The sequence below is a fragment of the Vitis vinifera genome, chromosome 9 (assembly GCF_030704535.1).
Source record: "Vitis vinifera cultivar Pinot Noir 40024 chromosome 9, ASM3070453v1".
In the NCBI taxonomy this organism is placed as follows: domain Eukaryota; kingdom Viridiplantae; phylum Streptophyta; class Magnoliopsida; order Vitales; family Vitaceae; genus Vitis; species Vitis vinifera.
The window spans coordinates 3,039,273-3,058,738 of NC_081813.1; the positions used below are offsets into that span (position 1 = coordinate 3,039,273).

Genomic DNA, 19,466 nt, shown 5'->3' on the forward strand with positions numbered 1-19,466 from the left:
GGATGCCGAAGTTATCATCACCGTGAAAAATGGCACTCCCTCTCTATTACCTGATTTTTAAATTTTGATTTCAAATCTTCCCATTAGAAATATCATAAAATTCAACCGTTACTTAATGCCCAAAAAAAAAAAATTCTTTAGTCAGATCTTCACATTTTTTCATTTGATTCTTCAGAGATTACTTCTCTCACGATTGCTCTCTTTGCCATGGCAACATATTTACTTAGGGGAGGCGTTTGTACGTAAAAATAAGGAATGAGAATGATATTTTGTTTTTATTGGAAATGACCTGTGATTCTATTTTTATTGTTTAAATAAATTTATGAATTTATGTTTGGAATGATTGATTATTTTCTCGATATTTGATAATAATAGAAATAAAAATAAAAAAGGAATAAATAGGTAATAATACCTTTACATTTTAAAAGGATAAATTTTGACTAATTCAAAATTTGAAATTATTGATAAAGGTTTAAGAGACTCACCCGTAGAAGGATCCGATGAACGAGTCTCTAGCTTTGCAAAAAAAAACACAAAGACATCCGGATTGATAAATGAAATATAATGATAAAATAGTAATTTTAATCATAAAAGGTAGTTTAGTTGGTCAAACTTTAGATTTGCTCCTCAATGGTTACTAGTTTGAATCCCTTCAAAATCATTGGTTCCGTGAGATTAGTCGAGATGCACGTAAGCTGACCCGGACATCACAATTATAAAAAAAATGATAAAATAGTAATTTTATCATGTCTAATATAATGAATGAATCAAAATAGCACCTCTATGTGATAAATTAAAAATCCACTTATAACTTAGATTTGATTTTCATTGAAATATTTTTTATTTCATTTATCCCTTCATAAAATTTATTGAATAAAATGAATAAAATTCCTATTTCTCATGTACCAAACACCCTAAGATTTACAGCATTCTTGAGCAGCAACCCACCATCCTTAAGACAAAAAATGGCCCTAGTTTAGATAAGTCTCAGCTACACGTACAACATTTGTTTTGATGGTGTAGAAAAACCCTAATCCCAAACCCATCACCCATATCATACTTTTGGAAAAAGGTTAAGCAAATCCTAATCCCACTTGTAAGATTACAAATGTGGAAAGCCGGATTCCCCACCTTTGTGGCAGTATCATCTTTGGGTGCCCATTCCAAAGGTCAGACTCCTCAAACATTCCAAGCTCGTTTGGTAATTGATTTTTAAAATATAAAATAATTTGTGAACTTGGAAAACATGTATGATAGATTTTATTTTATTTTTTAAAACTTTGTTATTTCTTAAAATAAATTTAAATGTTTTAAGTTGTTTTTCAATATTTCAAGTAAAAAATGAAAATATAAAAAATATTTAATTTTTTTTAATATTATATAAATGTATAATGATTTCATGAAGAATAAGTAAAAAAAAAAAATACTATTAATTATGTTTGAGTTCTAAAATCATTTTTTTTTCTAAAACAAAATTTAGAATTATTTTTAAAACTCTCAAGTTAAATACATTTTATATTCTCAATATTTGGTGTCTTTTACATTCAAAACCCGACATTTTATCTTTTAAACTTATTAAATACCAATATGTTCTCAATTACAAACTTTTCATAAAATTATAAAAAATATTAATCTTTTCATGCTTTGGTTAAAATATTAAGTATGAAATTGAATAAAACTAACTTTGAATTAAGATTTTTCAAATGCCTTTAAAACATAATAGATAACAAATTTGATTTTTTTATTTTAAATAGATGTTCACAGGATTGTTCGTGATTTTCGCATGCAACTGCAAACCATGACGACTTCGAATTTAGGTAATAAATGTTTGTTTTTACATTTCAGTCATTTTTCTTTGTATTTTAGCATTGCTTTTTTACTTAACAAACTATTTATTGACCTTTTAATAAGTTAGGGGTTGCATTTTAATAAATTTGGGGATTGGGGTGTTAAGTTCTGAACGTGAGGTGTTAAGTTCTGAATGTGAGGAGACGAAATGTAAAGCTGGCTAGCTTCCCCCACCATGATCAATCATCAATACTAGCTTTCTTCTTATAACAGATGTGAAGTATGCAGCAGTATAGCACATGAATGATAAAACAACCACACCACTGTTACAAAACAAGCATCATGGCTTGTCCAGAGGCTAGTAAAGGGGGGACCCTCCTGAAAAAATAGGCCAAAGACTTGATCTTGTACCCTCTTGAAATGGTATGAAGTCACACAACCTTGTTCAACACAGTTCCATTAATAAAGGTTAAGTAGTGACTAGTGAGTTCATGATGAGGGTATCCTCATCTGGACACCTACTTTATTGAACATCATGTCATTCAATTAATGAATCCCAAACAAAAATTATATATTGAGTCAAAAATTGGTATTTTGATTTTTTTTTTAAATTGCTTTTCCTCTTTGGTTTACAATAAGGTCAATGCCTGGTCACTTCCGTGAGTGATTCTTAATATTCCCACCGGAATCTACTGATGTCAAGATTTTTGGACTTTTTTTGGATCGGTTCGGTAAGTAGACATGTTGACCAAAATTCAAATTTGTGTATTTTTTTATTTTTTACTTAATTTTTGGGAAAATGAGAAATAATTCAAATTTTATGTCCTTTGGAGCCAAGACAATAACATGGTGGTTGAACAAACTTGAAGTGGCAATGAAGGAATTAAAGTTGTTGATCAATTTGTTGGTTGGTTATAAACCTAGTGACTTTATATGAATGCATGGAAAACTAAAGATGGGGTAAGCTTTGAGAGAATAATTCTTGTTTGAGCTGTGAGAAAGTGAGGGAAAATTGTTTTGTTAATTTCTTGTTTACACCCTGTAATATTAATTCTCTAACTACCCATGTTTGGAGTGATTGTTTTCGTGCTACGACTTTAATAATTTCTTAATCAATTGCTTCTATAATTGTGTAGGCTTTGGTAAAGTCTTCAAATAACAAATTGGTATTAGAGTTAGGTTAGAATTTGCAAAGAGAGATGTTAAAAAGTTTTATTAGAAAAAATAATGTTAGATTATGGAAGGTTGAGATGTGTTATGCCAATGAAAGCTCTGATACCGATTTGTTGTGCCAATGAAAGCTTTCACATAAACAATAAATGAAGTTTTAATGTAATTCGACCAATTATGTTCATATATATAGATGAGAGGAAATATTTTTATTATATAGTAAAGAACATTACAAAATAAATAATCAGTCACAACTATTGGATTTCCGAAATATCTCATATTTCCACACTCCTTATATTCATATCCTACCACAAATTCCCTCACTCTATCGGATATCTCTCATTCTCCCTTATATCTTTATCAAACTCTTATAGTCTCTATAAACTTATCTCTATGTCATAACTTTTTTTTTCTTTACGACTTAAAATGTTTATAAAGATATTTTTAATAACTTTTCTTATTTTATAATAAAATATAATATTACAATAATATATCAACTTACACAAATAAATTTATACTAAATAGAAATTTGTAACACTTTCCAACAAGATGAGAGGCCAATTTGAGAGGAGAGAAGAATTTAACAATTTCTTTCTATTAGAAAGCAAAAACAAGATTATCTTGATCTTGAGAATATTCAAAGCAAGGGTGAAAGTGAAGAGTGAAGTATTATTTTGTTGAATTCTCTATAGGAATCACATGACAACTTAGTGGACACCATGTTGCATGGCCATCACATGTTGTCTTTGAATCAAGTTCAAGATGCTCTTGATTCAAAGGGATTAAAAAAGAAAAGCACAAGATAGAGACGAAACCTCATGAAAAGGCCTTATTGTAGTCAAATTTTTTTAGTATATTTTAATATTTAGAATTACAAGCATTGGACCCTTGGTCATACTTATATTATTAAATTATAAAATTACAATCTTTTATATTTTTATACATATTACTTAAAAAAAAATACAATAATTTTTTATTTTTTTTATTTTTTTACTTTTTGAATGTATATTGTGTAAAAATTTCAATATCTATGGTTAAGGTTTCAAATCCTAGGGTCATTTATGTCTAATTGTTCATAAAGGAGAAATTAAACAAAATCATTTTCAAATAATAAAATAAATAAAAATATAGAAATTACAAAATTGTGACACAATAAAGCCCTAAAAGTTTTAATATTTAAAGGAATACTAATTAAAATAAGACCAATATCAAATTATCAACAATAAATATTAACTATAAACACCAAAATAAATAAAATACTAAGAAAAATAAAAAATTTCCAATGATGGTAAATTTTTTATTAAAAAATGAGAAAGAAAAAGTTTATTCAAGAAAAAAATGCAAACAAAACTAGAAAATTTAATTTCTATTGATTAAACCATTGAAAGTGTCCATTTCCATATTTTGTATGGTACTTCATTTGAGTTTTCATTACTAAGTGAGTTTTGTGATTTTATTGTTAATTAATAATAATAATAAAGTTTTTAAGACTTTATTCGAGTGCATTTCAATCCAATTTACGATCTTTTAATGCATCATCTTCAATCATAGTTGATTATTATATTCGAATGCATTTGGTAATGATTCTATAAATTTTTTTTGGTTTTTCTAATATTTGAAATTTTTTATTTTTTAAGTATTAGAAATATCAAAAACACTTTACGACCATTTTCAATTGATTATTATATTCGAATGCATTTGGTAATGATTCTGGAAATTGTTTTTGGTTTTTTTAATATTTAATTTTTTATTTATTTTTAAAGTATTAAAAAGACCAAAAATACTTCCAAAATTCGTTATCAAATGCATTATTTATCGAGTTTAAAGTTGCAAATTAAGAATTGTTGATAATTTTCTTTTAATTATAAAGTACTACGTGAGGAACATTATAGAGTGTCATTTAAAACCATAATTTAAGTATAAAAAAGTTTAAGGCGGGATTGAAACCTTGGTAGTTTAGTGGAGCCCTTAATTTAAGATTGAAGTATGAGGAGAGTAAATATATGTCGGGATTTGATAAAACCATTCTAAATATTATAATTTGTGTATCTTTATCATTTTCTCTATTTACTTGATAATCTATTTAAATTATCCATAGTTCTTCATTATTGTTATTTGTATTCATTAAGTTAATATTTTTTTTTAACCTCTAGCCGTCTATTTGCTTAAAATTTCATAAATAAAAAAAAGAAAGAGAGAAAATATTAAAAAAAAATGAAAAAACAATAAATTATTTTTAATTTATTTTTTACTTTATATAAAAAAATTAATAATTTAAAAATACAAAACTTATAACAATTTTTAGTTGTATTTGATTTTTTAATATTTTTCATAATAAATTAAACACAAGAAAATGATCTTTTATATATATATTTTTTTTCTATTGCATTTTAAAAATAATAATAATAAAAAATATTAAATCCTAACATTAAAGTTTTGATCTCACTATTTACTTCGTCTGTCTCATTCTAGATTTTTAAATACATTTTCCTTTAATAACCTTCTATTTCAAAACTTTAAATATGAATATGAAATTATTTAAATGAGAATTTTCATTTTGGACTTCGAAGCGGTTGATTTTGGTAACCGGCCAGGGCGGCCACGTTGTAACTCCCAATGATAGAATGCCACGCGTTCACACAGTACAAACATAGCTGGCAAGTCAGTATAGGTCGTTGGACACGTGTCGATCACTCAACACTCTGCCGACTTTAAAAAAGCACCCGGGCCGGTTTATTTCAATTGGTTGTCTTGTTCTCCGGCCCGAACCGGCTTGGTTGGCGGCACGTGAAACAGCTGTCGGTACCCTCCAAAGATAGATTCAATCTTGAATGAATCTTGGCACGTCATATCCAAAATCCATAAAATTAAATGACATGAAAAATTTATTTCAATTTGACCAATTAATATTAGGATTAATTGATTAAAAATAATGAAAGCATCCTACATTTATAAAACTAACCTCCCCAATTTTTGAATTTAAAGAGTAACCCATTTTTACCATAAATACCCTTCAATATTTTCATTATTTATACTTGTATTTTAAAATAAAATATTACATTTTTAAGGAAAAAAACGAGTATAAAAACAAATTTTTTTTTATATTTTTTTTGAAATCCATATTTTATCTAAAATAAATTTTACAACTCTGGTATCAAAACGATTTATAATATATACTTTTTTCAAATTCACATTTTATACAAAATAAATTTCTCAAATCTAGTATTAGGCAATATATAGTAGATTGTTACCGACAAAATGGTATAAAAGTTAATCTTTATCTCATAATGAAGTTAGTTTGAACGGATATTTATCCATTTAACCATTCAATTCCATGTGGTAGAAGGAGGGCACGTCCGTTTTGAAAGTGTTTATCGATATGTCAAATTTTTTTATTTATTTTAAACTTAATATTAACATTTTTAGAAAGTATTAATTCGGATCCCTCCTAATCATATGGTATTATCATAAAAGGTTATCCCAAATTCCCAAGATTATAAAAGAAGTTTCTAGATCCAGAGGGGCTGGCACCGTTTTTGCTTAGGTGGCAATTAGAAGTTTTAGGAATATAAAAACAAATAAAAAAATACAATGACCCACCTTGGGAGACACCAAATTAGTCTACCATATGAAGTCAATAGCATAATAAATAAAGGTGGTAGTAAAGAGAAGTGAAGAAAATACTAGAAAAAAGAAAAACGTGTCATAAATTCATAATTTTTTTATAGAATTTATTTAAAAAAATGTAAATTTTATTTCTAAATTTATCAAAATTGAAATAATATTGTGAATTTATTTCCAACTCCAAAATAAAAATAAAGAGAAAATTCAAAGGGTATATATAAAACCCTATTTTCCACGCGTCAATGGGGAAAAAAGGAAAGACAGAGTTTCCTTGTGGGTGACGTTACCAATATTCTCTGACCCGGAGGCCACCACCAGATATTAAAATAAAAATCACCGAAACTCGGATCCCCGAAATGCCCACCGAATAAAATATCCTAAATACATGAGAAAGAAAATCACCACTCTGCCCTAATTCAGATCGACGTCCGCGCTTTCCCACCGCTCTCGCTCGTTCTCTCTCTCTTTTTCTCATCCCTCTGAACTCACCTTCCTCTAGGGTTTCGTCTCTTTCTTTCCTCTCTTTTGTCTCTAGACCTTTTGCTTTCTCTATCGAGAGGGCGGTGCCTCTGTCTGCTCTCAGATCTGCGCTCTCTACGCTGTAGGGTTTCCATTTTTATCAATTCGGTTTGATATTCTTGGTTCTTCGTTTCGATGTTTGGTCGTGGCGATTTAGGGTTTCGTTCGTCAATTTTCGTTGATTCTTGCGGTGAAGGGTTCGGTTTTTTACGGCGGCGCCTCCAATCTTGGTTTCTTGGATTCTAGGGTTCGGGGTGGAAATTGGGTTGATTTTGGTGTTTTTTGGGGTTTGGATTCGGATATAGGTGTAGGGTTTGATTTTATTTCATTTTTATTTTTATTTTTTTTAGTTTTTTGGGGTTTTGTTTTGTGTCGGTATGGTGAGTTCAAAGGGGTTGGGGGATTCGCCGCCTCGGCAATCGGTGAAGCAGTATGGCGTGACGAAGCCGATATCTGTTGCGGGGCCGACTGAGGTGGATATTCAGAGGAGCTTGGAGTTGGAGAAGGTTGGAATGCCTTTGCTTTGAATAAAAGGCCTTTTCTTTGTTTTTCGTGAGATTTTGTCTTGAAATTTGTTTCTTTTTGCTCTGTATGTAAGTTTTTGGTGGATGCCGGGCTTTATGAGAGCAAGGAAGAAGCAATTAAGAGAGCAGAGGTTCTTGATCGGCTTGGGCAGGTAATCTATATGTTTGGTGACTTGTAATATAGCTTTTCCCGTTGGAATTTTGGAATCAGATAATCATATCCTCGTAGGAAGTCCGTGCCACTGAATAATAACTGTTTCTGTGGATTGTAATTGCACATTTGGTATCAGAGAGTTGTGGTGTATGCTATATATATTTTGCCATTCGGCGGCAAATAGCTTAATTGTTTGGGAAATGTTGTTAAAGCTAGTCTGGATGATGTGTGTGTGTGTGTGTGTTTTTTTTTATAAAAAAAAAAACATAGGCAAATGAGAAAATATATTGAAAGTGCCTAGAAGGAGGCACACCAATATCTGCACAATGCCTAGTCGAAGCTAGTTTTGATAATGTTAAAAGAGAAAAACACTGTGGCATATGAATTAATGAGGTTAGAATTCATTGTTTGTATGACAAATGAAGTGAGCATTCTACTTGGTATGGCCATGTGGTGCCTTTGTATAAACCATGTATACTTCAGCATGCTCATTTATTAGGTGCTATTAATCAATAAATATTTACGTATATAATTTTTTTTTAATTTTTTTATTTATCAATGACATAATGGTAACACAGTGGTGACCATCTTTTCAAGAAAACGAAAGAAAATACAGCAGAATCAAATTTGAGTGATGGGGGAACCGAAAGAATTCACATTAAACCTGGAAAGAAGTCACATTAACCTGAAACTAATAGTTGCCTCTCTCATAGATGGGCTGATTGATGTGAATTGACATGCTTTTTGAATAAGGCTAAATTTGAGTGGGAAAGGGGGGAAACGTCTCTTCTTGTTAGAATCACAGAGTCAAAGCCCTAGTCTTTAGACCCTCAAATTTCGTGGAGAATTTGTTGTGAATGTGCAATAGATGGAATGAGATGGAGAAGGATTTGATTCTATCATATGATGATGACAAAGAAATGCACTACTCCCCTTGACATGATTGAGGAAAGGCACAAATATACTATCCCTCCCCCTGCGGTTGCTTATTAAGATAAGCTTGGGACTTGAACCTGATGTCTCCCTTTCCTATGAAGGGGCACCAATCAGTTGAGCTGCCTTTGGGGTGCTTGTTTGTGAGACTTAGTTGACAGGCAAGGATTCAATGATAATCTCTCAATATCTCCTAGTTCCCACTAATCTTGTCATCTGGCAATGCCAAGAAACAATGAACAAAGAATAGTAAACAGCTTCATGGGTCTATTTAGTTGTTTGCTAATAGATTTTACGTATAAATCCTTGGGGTAATGATTGTGTAAATTGTTTTAGCTTAATAAAATTCATGGATAGTCATTGAATTTATGATATAGTTGTTAAATGCATACCTTAGTTCTAAGTTGCAATGACTCCATAGCTTTGCTACCTTCTCTGTCAACATGTGTGATTTGTTGATGAGGTGCACCTTGTCTCAAGGCAAAAGGATGTCATTTTGGTCCTTCATTTAAATTGATCCAGGGAAGGGAAGATGATGTTGACAGCCAAACAATACTTATATTTTCCTTTGGTGTCTAAGTTCCTCAGCTGCCTAATAGTTAGACATCAAAACTTATTTTGTTTCTCTACTCTTCTTTTTTAAATTTTCTGACCATATATTCAACCTTCTATAATGTTGCATTTTCTTGTTGGATGTTTCTTTTAAATATTCGGGACTATGATTTAATTGGAATTCTGGATAATCTTTTGTGATATATTTACCCATGACAAATTTTTGCATGTTCAAATTTACAATATTTTATAAAATTGCATATACGCCTTTCTGTTGGTGTTTCCCTTTTTATAATACTCTCTCATGTTACCTACCAAAAAAAATGCATATGCGGCATAAACTAATTCTTATTTTGATAAGGCGCACCTTGCACTCTAGGAGACATTTGTGCCTTAAGTGTATATCTGACACCTTTTAAAACTATGAATTAGGGTGAGCTATAACTTGTCTCATGACAAAAATTCCCATATTTTCTTCTGTATATGCATTTGCTATTCTGTAATAAGCCAAATGACTGCAATTTATAGTTTGAAATCACCTGAAATTAGGACTTTAAAGTGAATGTTAAGTGTTTCCATTGTTTTCATTTTCTTGATTTTTTTATTTGATCTTTGAACATATAATGCCTTCTGTGTTGTCTATCGTTCACAATGAAGTTGTCATTCCCAATGCTTGCAGTTTAGGTTATTTATAATGTGCATTAGTCACTGCCTGTTGATTCTGGCAATTGTTTACTTTTTTAAGCCAAATTTTTTGTTTCCATATTCTTTGTGTTAGATTGTAAAAGATTGGGTGAAGCAGCTGACACGCTTGAGAGGGTACACAGACCAGATGGTGGAGGATGCAAATGCTGTGTTATTTACTTTTGGTTCCTACCGGCTTGGGGTGAGTTAAGTTTGGTTTCTGTCGATGAGGTAGCAGTATCAGCTTGAGTGTGCTTGTTTTTGTGTGGTTTCTGTCTATGATGTGGTGGGACCTCTCTGTACCAGCATTTCACATTATCTAATTTTCTTTTTGGGGGGTGTGGAGGTAAACAGTTGATGATTCTGTTGATGCAATTGAAAAGATCATAATGTTTATAATTCTTCTGTGGTTGATGCTTTCTTATCTTTTGTTTGTATGAACTTAATGTGTTCAAGGACTGCATTTAAGCTTCTGTCTACTCATCATTTTGGATTACTTCAAGAGGAAACAAGGGGTTAACATGCTTTGCTTTTGAAGAGTTGCTCATAGGTTCACCTTTCTCTCAGAGTGCCAGAAGTCTGGCTGAAGATTATGTTTTGACCTATTATTTTGAATGGTCGGGTTGGTTCTGAAACTAAGGAGTGTAAGTTTTCGTGATGGATCAGTTAAGACTAGGCCACTGGAGAACTTTGGTCGGAGACTGCTGTAACATTTCATATGTTGTCTAAGTATTTCTATTTTAAGTTAATCAAATGTTGTGATCTGGAATCTACAGCTCTAATATGCTTTCCTAGGTTGTGACCAAGTAAATAAAATATTCAATTTTTTTTCCAAGAAGTCCATGATGACCACCCATTAGGAACAATCTCTGATTAGGATATTCTTTGATCTAGAATTGACCATAATAAAATAGTACCCCGGTAGTCAAGCAAATTTTTCAGAACAGTATTTCCTTTCTAGCATTACTTTTCTTATGCATATTTCATGTTGTTTGATGTTTATCATTATTTTGATGCTCTTATTTGTACTTTGATGTCCTCCTCATGCGGTATTAGGAAGTTTAACTTGAACCTTATTATTATTATTATTTTATTATTATTATTTGTAGGTGCATGGTCCTGGGACTGACATAGACACTTTATGTATTGGGCCATCATATGTGAGTCGGGAGGTATGTAATAATTTATGTGAATTGGTATTGTGAACTTCAGAACATTTGATTTATCTTTGTCTAATACTGGCCTCCCTATCAGGAGGATTTCTTCTTTATATTGCATAACATCCTGGCAGACATGGAAGAAGTTACAGAACTACAGCCAGTTCCAGATGCACACGTTCCAGTGATGAAATTTAAGTTTGATGGAATATCAATTGATCTTCTTTATGCGAGTATCTCTCTTTTGGTTGTGCCAGAAGTAAGCCTTAGTAGAGAAGGATATCCTTGCCTATATGCATGTGTTTTGATGATGTGTACATAATTTTTCTGCCCTGTGTCTTGATTAAGTGTACACAATTTTGCTGCTCTGTGCTATATTGGTGTTTGTTTCCCAGTAAGCTTCTTCCCATCTAAGTTTATTGATGATTCACAAAACGGTTGAGCATGCCAGAACTCTCTCTCTCTCTCTCTCTCTCTCTCTCACACACACACACACACACACACACCCCAACTCCCCGAAAGAATGAAAAAAATCTCAAGTTTGCAATGCCTTCCATATTGTAGATTTTGGTTTTACTACTCCCTTGGAATTTTGAAGTAAAATACTGCTTGTTTCTAATAATTTTTATCAGTTATGAATAGTATTTTGATCAAGTATATTTTGCTAGTATTAATGTATTACATTGTCTTCTTTCTGCATGTGTGTCCCATTTCTGACATTCTCATGGTTCACTGGAATCTTAATTGTATGATATTAGAGGACTTCTGCACTTCCTGGCAAATATATATATATATTTTTTTAATTTGGCATTTAGTATTATGTTGTCAACGTATTAAATTGTTCTGTGGCATGTGCCATGACTGCTCTTCTACAAACCGATATGCTTTTGTGGCAGTTGTCCTAGATCTGCTTATAGGAATGTAGCTCCGGTAAAGGTCACCATTTTGGTATTAAGTAATAAGCCATGATTACTCAACTGCCATTTTATAGTTTCTTTAGTGTTGCAATGTGGTCAACATTTTAATATCATTTTTATTCAATTGATTAACAGGACTTGGACATCTCTGATTTGTCTGTACTATACAATATTGATGAGCCGACTGTTCGAAGTCTTAATGGCTGCAGAGTTGCAGATCAAATTCTTAAGCTTGTTCCAAATGTTGAGGTAACTGCTTGAAATGCATTCTGACAGTTGATGTGCCATTTTGAAGTAATTTCATGTGTCTTTTCATTAATCGTGTTTCTAATTATAGTACATGATTCATTTTTGGTCCCTACTTATCATCTAATCCCTCTTGCAAATTGTAGCATTTTTGCACAACACTGCGATGTTTAAAATTTTGGGCTAAAAGGCGTGGTGTTTATTCCAATGTAAGTGGGCTCTTTAATCAGTGTGATTTTTGTCTCAGAATTGGTATTTCATTGAATTATTGTGAATATTCTCTTTAACTTCTGTATGACATGTTCAGGTTACAGGATTTCTTGGTGGTGTGAACTGGGCTCTTCTTGTGGCTCGGGTGTGCCAGCTTTATCCTAATGCGGTACCTAGTATGCTGGTTTCCAGATTTTTCAGGGTTTACACTCAGTGGCGCTGGCCGAACCCCGTGATGCTATGTGCAATAGAAGAAGATGAACTTGGTTTCTCTGTCTGGGATCCCCGCAAAAATCCTCGAGATCGAACTCATCACATGCCAATCATAACACCTGCTTATCCTTGCATGAACTCGAGTTATAATGTGTCAATAAGTACACTTCGGGTTATGATGGAGCAATTTCAATATGGGAATAAGATCTGCGAGGTAAGAAATTGGAGTGTTTAATTTCTTTGAGCCCTGTACAATGCACTACTGATGACCTACTCCATGTCTCCTCCCTTCAGGGGATAGAGCTGAGTAATGCTCAGTGGGGTGCTCTGTTTGAGCCTTACCTGTTCTTTGAAAGCTACAAGAACTATCTGCAAGTTGACATAGTTGCAGTTGACATTGATGACTTGCGTGCTTGGAAGGGTTGGGTGGAATCCAGGCTGAGGCAGTTGACTCTGATGGTAATATCTTTGCTTTTGGCCTATTTATGGAGCAGAGAAGACTTTGGTCAACTTCAATTTAAAACTATATTTATACTTTAGGTTTTTTATTTCTATTTTTATCTTTAATAAGAAAATTTTCTTACAAGTGCTTATCAATTCAAATGCACAGATAGAGAGGGACACCTTTGGAAAGTTACAGTGCCATCCTTATCCACATGAGTATGTTGATACATCCAAACAGTGTTCCCATTGTGCCTTTTTTATGGGTTTGCAAAGAAAACAGGGGGAAATAATCCAGGAAGGTCAGCAGTTTGATATACGGGGAACAGTTGATGAATTCAGACACTCAATTAATATGTACATGTTTTGGAAACCGGGAATGGAGATCTATGTTTCACATGTTCGTAGAAAGCAGATTCCATCTTATGTATTTCCAGAAGGTTACAAAAGATCCCGTCCACAAAGGCCTGTTAACCAGCAGCAGGGTGATGAAGCATGTAGGACTGGATCCAGTGAGAAACATATGAAGAGGAAGAAAGATCCTGAGGAAGTAGATGTGGAGCAAGATAAAGCAGCAAAACGGCTAACCATTAGTCCACAGAGGCAGGACTCGGTTTCTCCTGAAATTATTAGTCACAGGTTCAGTAGTTCATCACAGGAATGTTCAGCGTCAGGTTCTGCAAAAGCAAAAGAGATTGTTGAAGGGGACAGAAAATGCCAGGTGGGTATGGGCAAACTGGAAGATTTGGTGTCAACTAATGTAGAGAATATCGAGATGGGAGCCATTGGGAGAGGGATGAGGTGGATGAAGGCTGATGAGAAGGGCAATATAGAGCCAGATAAATCAGACAAGCCGATACCTTGCACAGGAAATGCCGAGGCTGGAAGTGTCTCTAATTCTAGTGTTGTCACTAGCATTACAAGTGAGGTCAGTTCTTCTGGGGATGTTGGATTTGAATCAGTAGGAGGCAGTAGTGATGGGAACACTGGCAGTGTTGAAGGGAGCAATATCCTTGGTATTTCACAGGGTGATTCATGCGAGGCAGATTCTGAATTGCTTCTGGAGAATGGGTGCGTGAATGCCAAGGAAGGATTTCAAGATGGATTACATGAAGAGTTAGAGGTTTTGGATTTAAGTTCATTGTCCCTTTATTTTTTCTTGTTTTGCTTTTGCTTTCTGCCTTGATTTCTTTTCTGATTTCTGTTCTTTTAATATTTTACACGATTCCAAAAGGTGATTTCTCATTCCCCTTCAGTCCAACTCATAGTTTGTCAATATAATGGGTGCAGAAGAGCAGGGAAATGGATTCCAGATGTTCTGATTTCAACTATATCATTTTCCTCCACCTCTTCTCTGCACTCTCGAAAGTTGGACAGTAGAGAATTGGAACACCTATTCATTATCTGAGATATGAAATACAAAATCAACCAATTTCATGATCTTCTGATGTTGCTTAAATTTTTATGAAACGCCTAATCTTTTAATTTTGGCCTTTCTTGCCTTTGTGTTGTGAAGCCAAATGCTGCCCTTGGGATCGTGTTGAAATCTAGAGGTGGAGTTGACTCGGAGCCTGTGCCAAAATCAGTGTTGAGGCAAGTGTTTTGAAATTCTAAATAGTATTCTCTTGTTTTCTAGTACTATGTTTTGTCTTTATACTGCTCCTTTTTTGGTGGTTTCGTTTCTCTCTATAGCAGGTTGAGTCTAACATCAACAGCGTGAAAGACCAGAATTCAACTGGAACCAAGAAATCTAGGCTGTGAAACACCGTGATGGCTCAGAAGAGAGACAGAAAGCCAGCAGTTCTGGTAAGTGACATGTCAATTGCTGGCTTTCATTTCTTTCTTTTTTTTCAGGCAGGCTCTCGAATGCTATATTTGCGGTTTTTGGGAACCAAACAAAGAAAAACAACAAACAATATTGATATGAAGAGCAGAGGGTGCAGCTTTGCTACTTTCCTGTACAGTTTTAGTTTATGAATCAAGCTGTGCTGCATAAGAGATTGAGCTCCCACATGGCTCATGAAAAGGGGGTAATGTGGTTGATGCTCATCATGTTTAGCAGGCAGCAACTAGGGTTGTAGTTATTTTCGCTTTCTATGCGGGTGTGGGAAAGTGTCCAAGTGTGCCTTCTTTGTGAAAATGGTTGGGATAATGTTTATGTTAAGGTTACAGACTCTAAAAGAGGGGGAGAATGCGAAGGGAGGTGTGGTTATTGGGGGTGTGCCTGCCCTCTCACATTTCAGTACACTCGATTGATGCCTTTGTAATCAACACCTTTACTTAATATATATCAACCCTCTTCGTTCTCTGTGTACTGAAGTATTTTTTTGTATTATATTTTATTTTGGCCACGAGCTTGATATTTTGAGTTTTGATTGGGCGACGCAACCACAACCATCTATTCACCGACCTTCCTGGTTGGGAATGAAGAGTTGTCAGAAGGGGGTGGACGTTCCTTTGCCTTGGAGATGAATGTTGTTTTGTATTTGGTGTGCCTACGGATAGGGCACCCTATACCCGTTGGGCTCTCCGAATACCCAAATTGCCGGAAATTTCTTGACGACAGCGGGTGGTTGAATGCTTTTCCTCTCCCTAGGGCCATTTCTTTACAATACTGCTGAGAGTCGAAACAACCATGTCAGTCAGTTGTAACTTTTAAAGGCTCATTCCATAGTGTTTTCGAAAAAATAAGGGCCCGTTTCAAAATACAGTTTTTAATTTTTTTTTTTTATAAATAAATGTGTTTGAAAAGATATTTTAAAAAATAGTTTTTCAATATTAAAAACAAAAAAATTTGTTTAATAAAAGATTTTGTATTGTTTAAATCAATGTCTTACTTTTATTTTATAAAAAGTTTGTAAATTTAATTTATAATAATATAAAATTTTAAAATTTTTTTTTGGTTAAAAATGAATAATCCTAATTATCAATGCTATTTTATTTAAAATAAATAATGAATAAAATTTTACTTTTTAATATATAAATGAGCCTAAGTTTTTTATTACATATGCACATATTTAGTACTCAATTTTGAACATAATATTTTAAAGTATTTTAATTTAGTCTAAAACTAATTGAATTAGTTTTTTTAATGCAAATTATTCTTAAAAATTAAAGAATTTATTAAACAATTTTAATTATTAATTATATCTTACTTAATTTATAATTTATTTACCTAGTGATAATTTTTTAAAAAAAAAATATATAGTTGTTTGTATGGGATAATTACTCATGATATATCAATTTTCCTCTATTATTTTTTTTCAATGATTAGATTTATTTTTGAGTTCTAAATTATTTTTAAATTTATTAAATTCATTAATAAATTCAATAAAAAGTTACTTGATTTGAAGTTCATTTTTCTAGTGGGAAAATTTATAAAAGCATAATTATGTGTAAAAAAAAATAATAGTCATTATACACCAAAAGAAATAATAGTCATAATAAACCAAATTTTTATCCATAAATTTTATGGTATTAATAAGTTTATTATTTAAGTTTTAAATTATTTTTAAAAATTAGTAGACTTGTTAATGAATCAAATACATTAAGTTTTATTTAATTTAAAGTTCACTTGCCTAGCGAACAAAATGAAATAATAATTTTATATATAAGAGAAACAATATAATTGTTTTAAATCAATTTGAATTCATAAATTTTTTTGTCTTAATGAGTTTATTATTTAAGTTTTAAATTATTTTTAAAAATTAATACATTTATTAATAAATCCAACATATTAAGTTTTGTTTAATTTGAAATTAATTTGTCTAATAAAAAAATATCGAAAAATAATGATTCTATGTAAAAAAATATATATATAGTATGTGTCTTTCTTTATTATTTTTAAAAATTAGTGAAACAACTTTTACTTAAAATGTGTTTGGTAATGATTTTAATAAGTGTTTATAGTATTTCTTACAATAAGAAATTTTTTTATTTCAAGTATTAGAAAAACCAAAAATACATTTTAAAATAACTGTCAAACATTCTCTTATTCTCTAATAATTATTTTTTATTTCACTTTGTTTAATAAAACTACAAACAAAGAACAATAATCAAACAATGTTATAAATTTTTAAAAATTCCACCAAACAAGAAACTTTCGAAATTAAAAAAAAAAAACTCTTTTTTGGACATTTTGTAAAATAAAATTTTATTTGAGAACTTCAAATGTTATTAAGTTATATTTAATATTTAGAAATAACTTTTATTAGTGTTTACTTTCAATCATTTTCCATATATGTAAATATTAGCGATATATCGGTAATCACAGATATCTTGGTGATACAAGCAAAATATCGACCTTAAATGGGAAAAAATCGCTAAAATTTTAGAGATATATTGGATATAAGTGAAAAATATTTTGAAAAATTAAATTATTATAAATAAGTTAATTTTAATTATCTTATAATTTATTTTGTATACTAATTAAATATAAAACAAATATAAAATCATAAATAAAATTATCAATATTTTTAAATAAAAATCATAAATATATTTAAATAACATAATTAGTACATTTGCAATAATTTGGTTTTTAATTTATAATTTTATTTTATTTTGATATTCAAGTGTAATAATGGTATATTGAGAAAAAATTAACCCAATACATTTTTAAATTAGTATAACATTGAATTTAAATTAGTACATTTTATAATTAATTAATATATTTTCAATTGAGGTAAGTAAATTAACTTAACATAATAATATATTTAAATCACATAATGAATATATCTACACTTACAAAATTCACATTTCTTATCGGCAAAAACTATATAATTAAATTTAATATCGCAAATCATATCATACATATATTAATTTATTCAACAAAACAACTTTAAAATGTCTATTATACTTCTAATTTTATTTTTAAGAGTTTTCTCTTACATTTTCATAAGTTTTGATGAATTCTTGATTTATCGATATTTTGTGTCAAAATATCTGCCTATATATTCGATATATCTATAAAATTCAAGTATCTATATATCCGTAATTACCGATATTTTCATCTTTGTGTATAATTATGTTTTAAAACTATCTAAGAGAAAAATGAGTAAAACTAATTCAAAACAACTAGATGATGAATTTTTTAAAAATATTTTAGTTTTTGTTTTTAAGAACCATAGTCTGATTTCTCTTTTTCAATTGTCAAATATCTTTTCTTGTTTAACATTTTTATTCCATCTTGGTTGAGGAATTTATGGAAATTCAGAATATTACATTGTAAAGGAATTTTAAATTAAGGATTTAGAAAGGAAATTTTTTTCAAATAATAAAATTAATTTGAAAATGAATTTTAAAAAGGAAAACGTTTTCAAATCTTTCAAGAAATTTAGAAAAAAAAAAAATTAATTAAAAATTTTGAAAGAAAAATCTTTTCAATTTAAGTAAAATGTTTTTAATAAAAGTGCTGAACAAATTTCTAAAAATTAAAATTTATTTTTTAAAAAATAAAATCATTTATAGGAATACCAACTCATGAAATTTGAAATCTATAATGACTAAATATATTTATACTAAATTTCATCGGGTCTCAATGAAATTAATCTTAAAAATAACCGAAACCTTATTCACCCCCATTAACTATTTCATAAGTAAAATCCACAAATAGGGATGGCAATAGGGCAAGTTTTTTTCTGGTACCCGCCCCGCCCTGCCTCTACCCTAATGAGACGTGATTTAATTTTAATAAACGGGTTTGGGACAAGTATGAGATTTTTTTTAAAACCCGAGGCGGGTTCGGGTATTGCCCCATTCCGCTCCACCCCGATTATATATAAAATTAATTTAAATTTAAATTTTAAAATTAATTTAATTTAAAATTTTATTTTATTATTTTTAATATATAGATAATAATAAAAAATTTAATAAAATAAGTTATAAAAAATATAAAATTTTATTATTTATAAAATATATTTATTTTAATGTAATTAAAAATTTTAAAAGTAATTTAAAAAAAGTTAAACGGGACAAGGATGGAATTGTTTTTAATAAACGGGGCGGGATTGGGATGGGTGCGACCCGTTCCAAACCCGCCCCGTTGCCATTACTATCCACAAACTTTGAAACAAGTTTAAACCAAATGAACCTACGCATAAAACATATAAATATTACATAACCATCAATAGAACAAAGAAACACACTTCCCCCTCAAAAAGTTGGGATTTGTTTGTGCCCTTTGGATGTCTTAGTGTCTTACAAAAGCCCTCGAAAGTGGGCATCGTCCTGTTTCTTAGAAGAAGAAGATTCCAATTTCTTAGGCCAACCAACCACGTAGTGTTGGAAAATATCAGAGTCAAAGCTTACTTTTTGGGATCCCCATCTCTCTCATTCT

The 19,466-nt window shown here is 30.9% G+C and overlaps 1 protein-coding gene across 2 annotated transcripts; it reads left to right on the forward strand.

The window, feature by feature from the left end:
• Positions 1-6,831: 6,831 nt before the first annotated feature.
• LOC100263460 (nuclear poly(A) polymerase 4) lies at positions 6,832-15,446 on the forward strand. Of its 2 annotated transcripts, none has more exons than XM_019222232.2 (12): positions 6,832-7,607; positions 7,700-7,777; positions 10,043-10,150; positions 11,058-11,120; positions 11,203-11,364; positions 12,158-12,271; positions 12,415-12,477; positions 12,576-12,905; positions 12,986-13,150; positions 13,302-14,255; positions 14,649-14,725; positions 14,825-15,446. In XM_019222232.2, the coding sequence occupies exons 1-12, from the start codon at positions 7,479-7,481 to the stop codon at positions 14,850-14,852; spliced, it is 2,271 nt and encodes a 756-aa protein (XP_019077777.1). In that variant the 5' UTR covers positions 6,832-7,478; the 3' UTR covers positions 14,853-15,446. The 2 variants fall into 2 exon arrangements, with proteins under 2 accessions (XP_019077777.1, XP_019077778.1); XM_019222233.2 differs by having other exon boundaries at positions 6,939-7,607; positions 14,828-15,446.
• Positions 15,447-19,466: the final 4,020 nt, after the last annotated feature.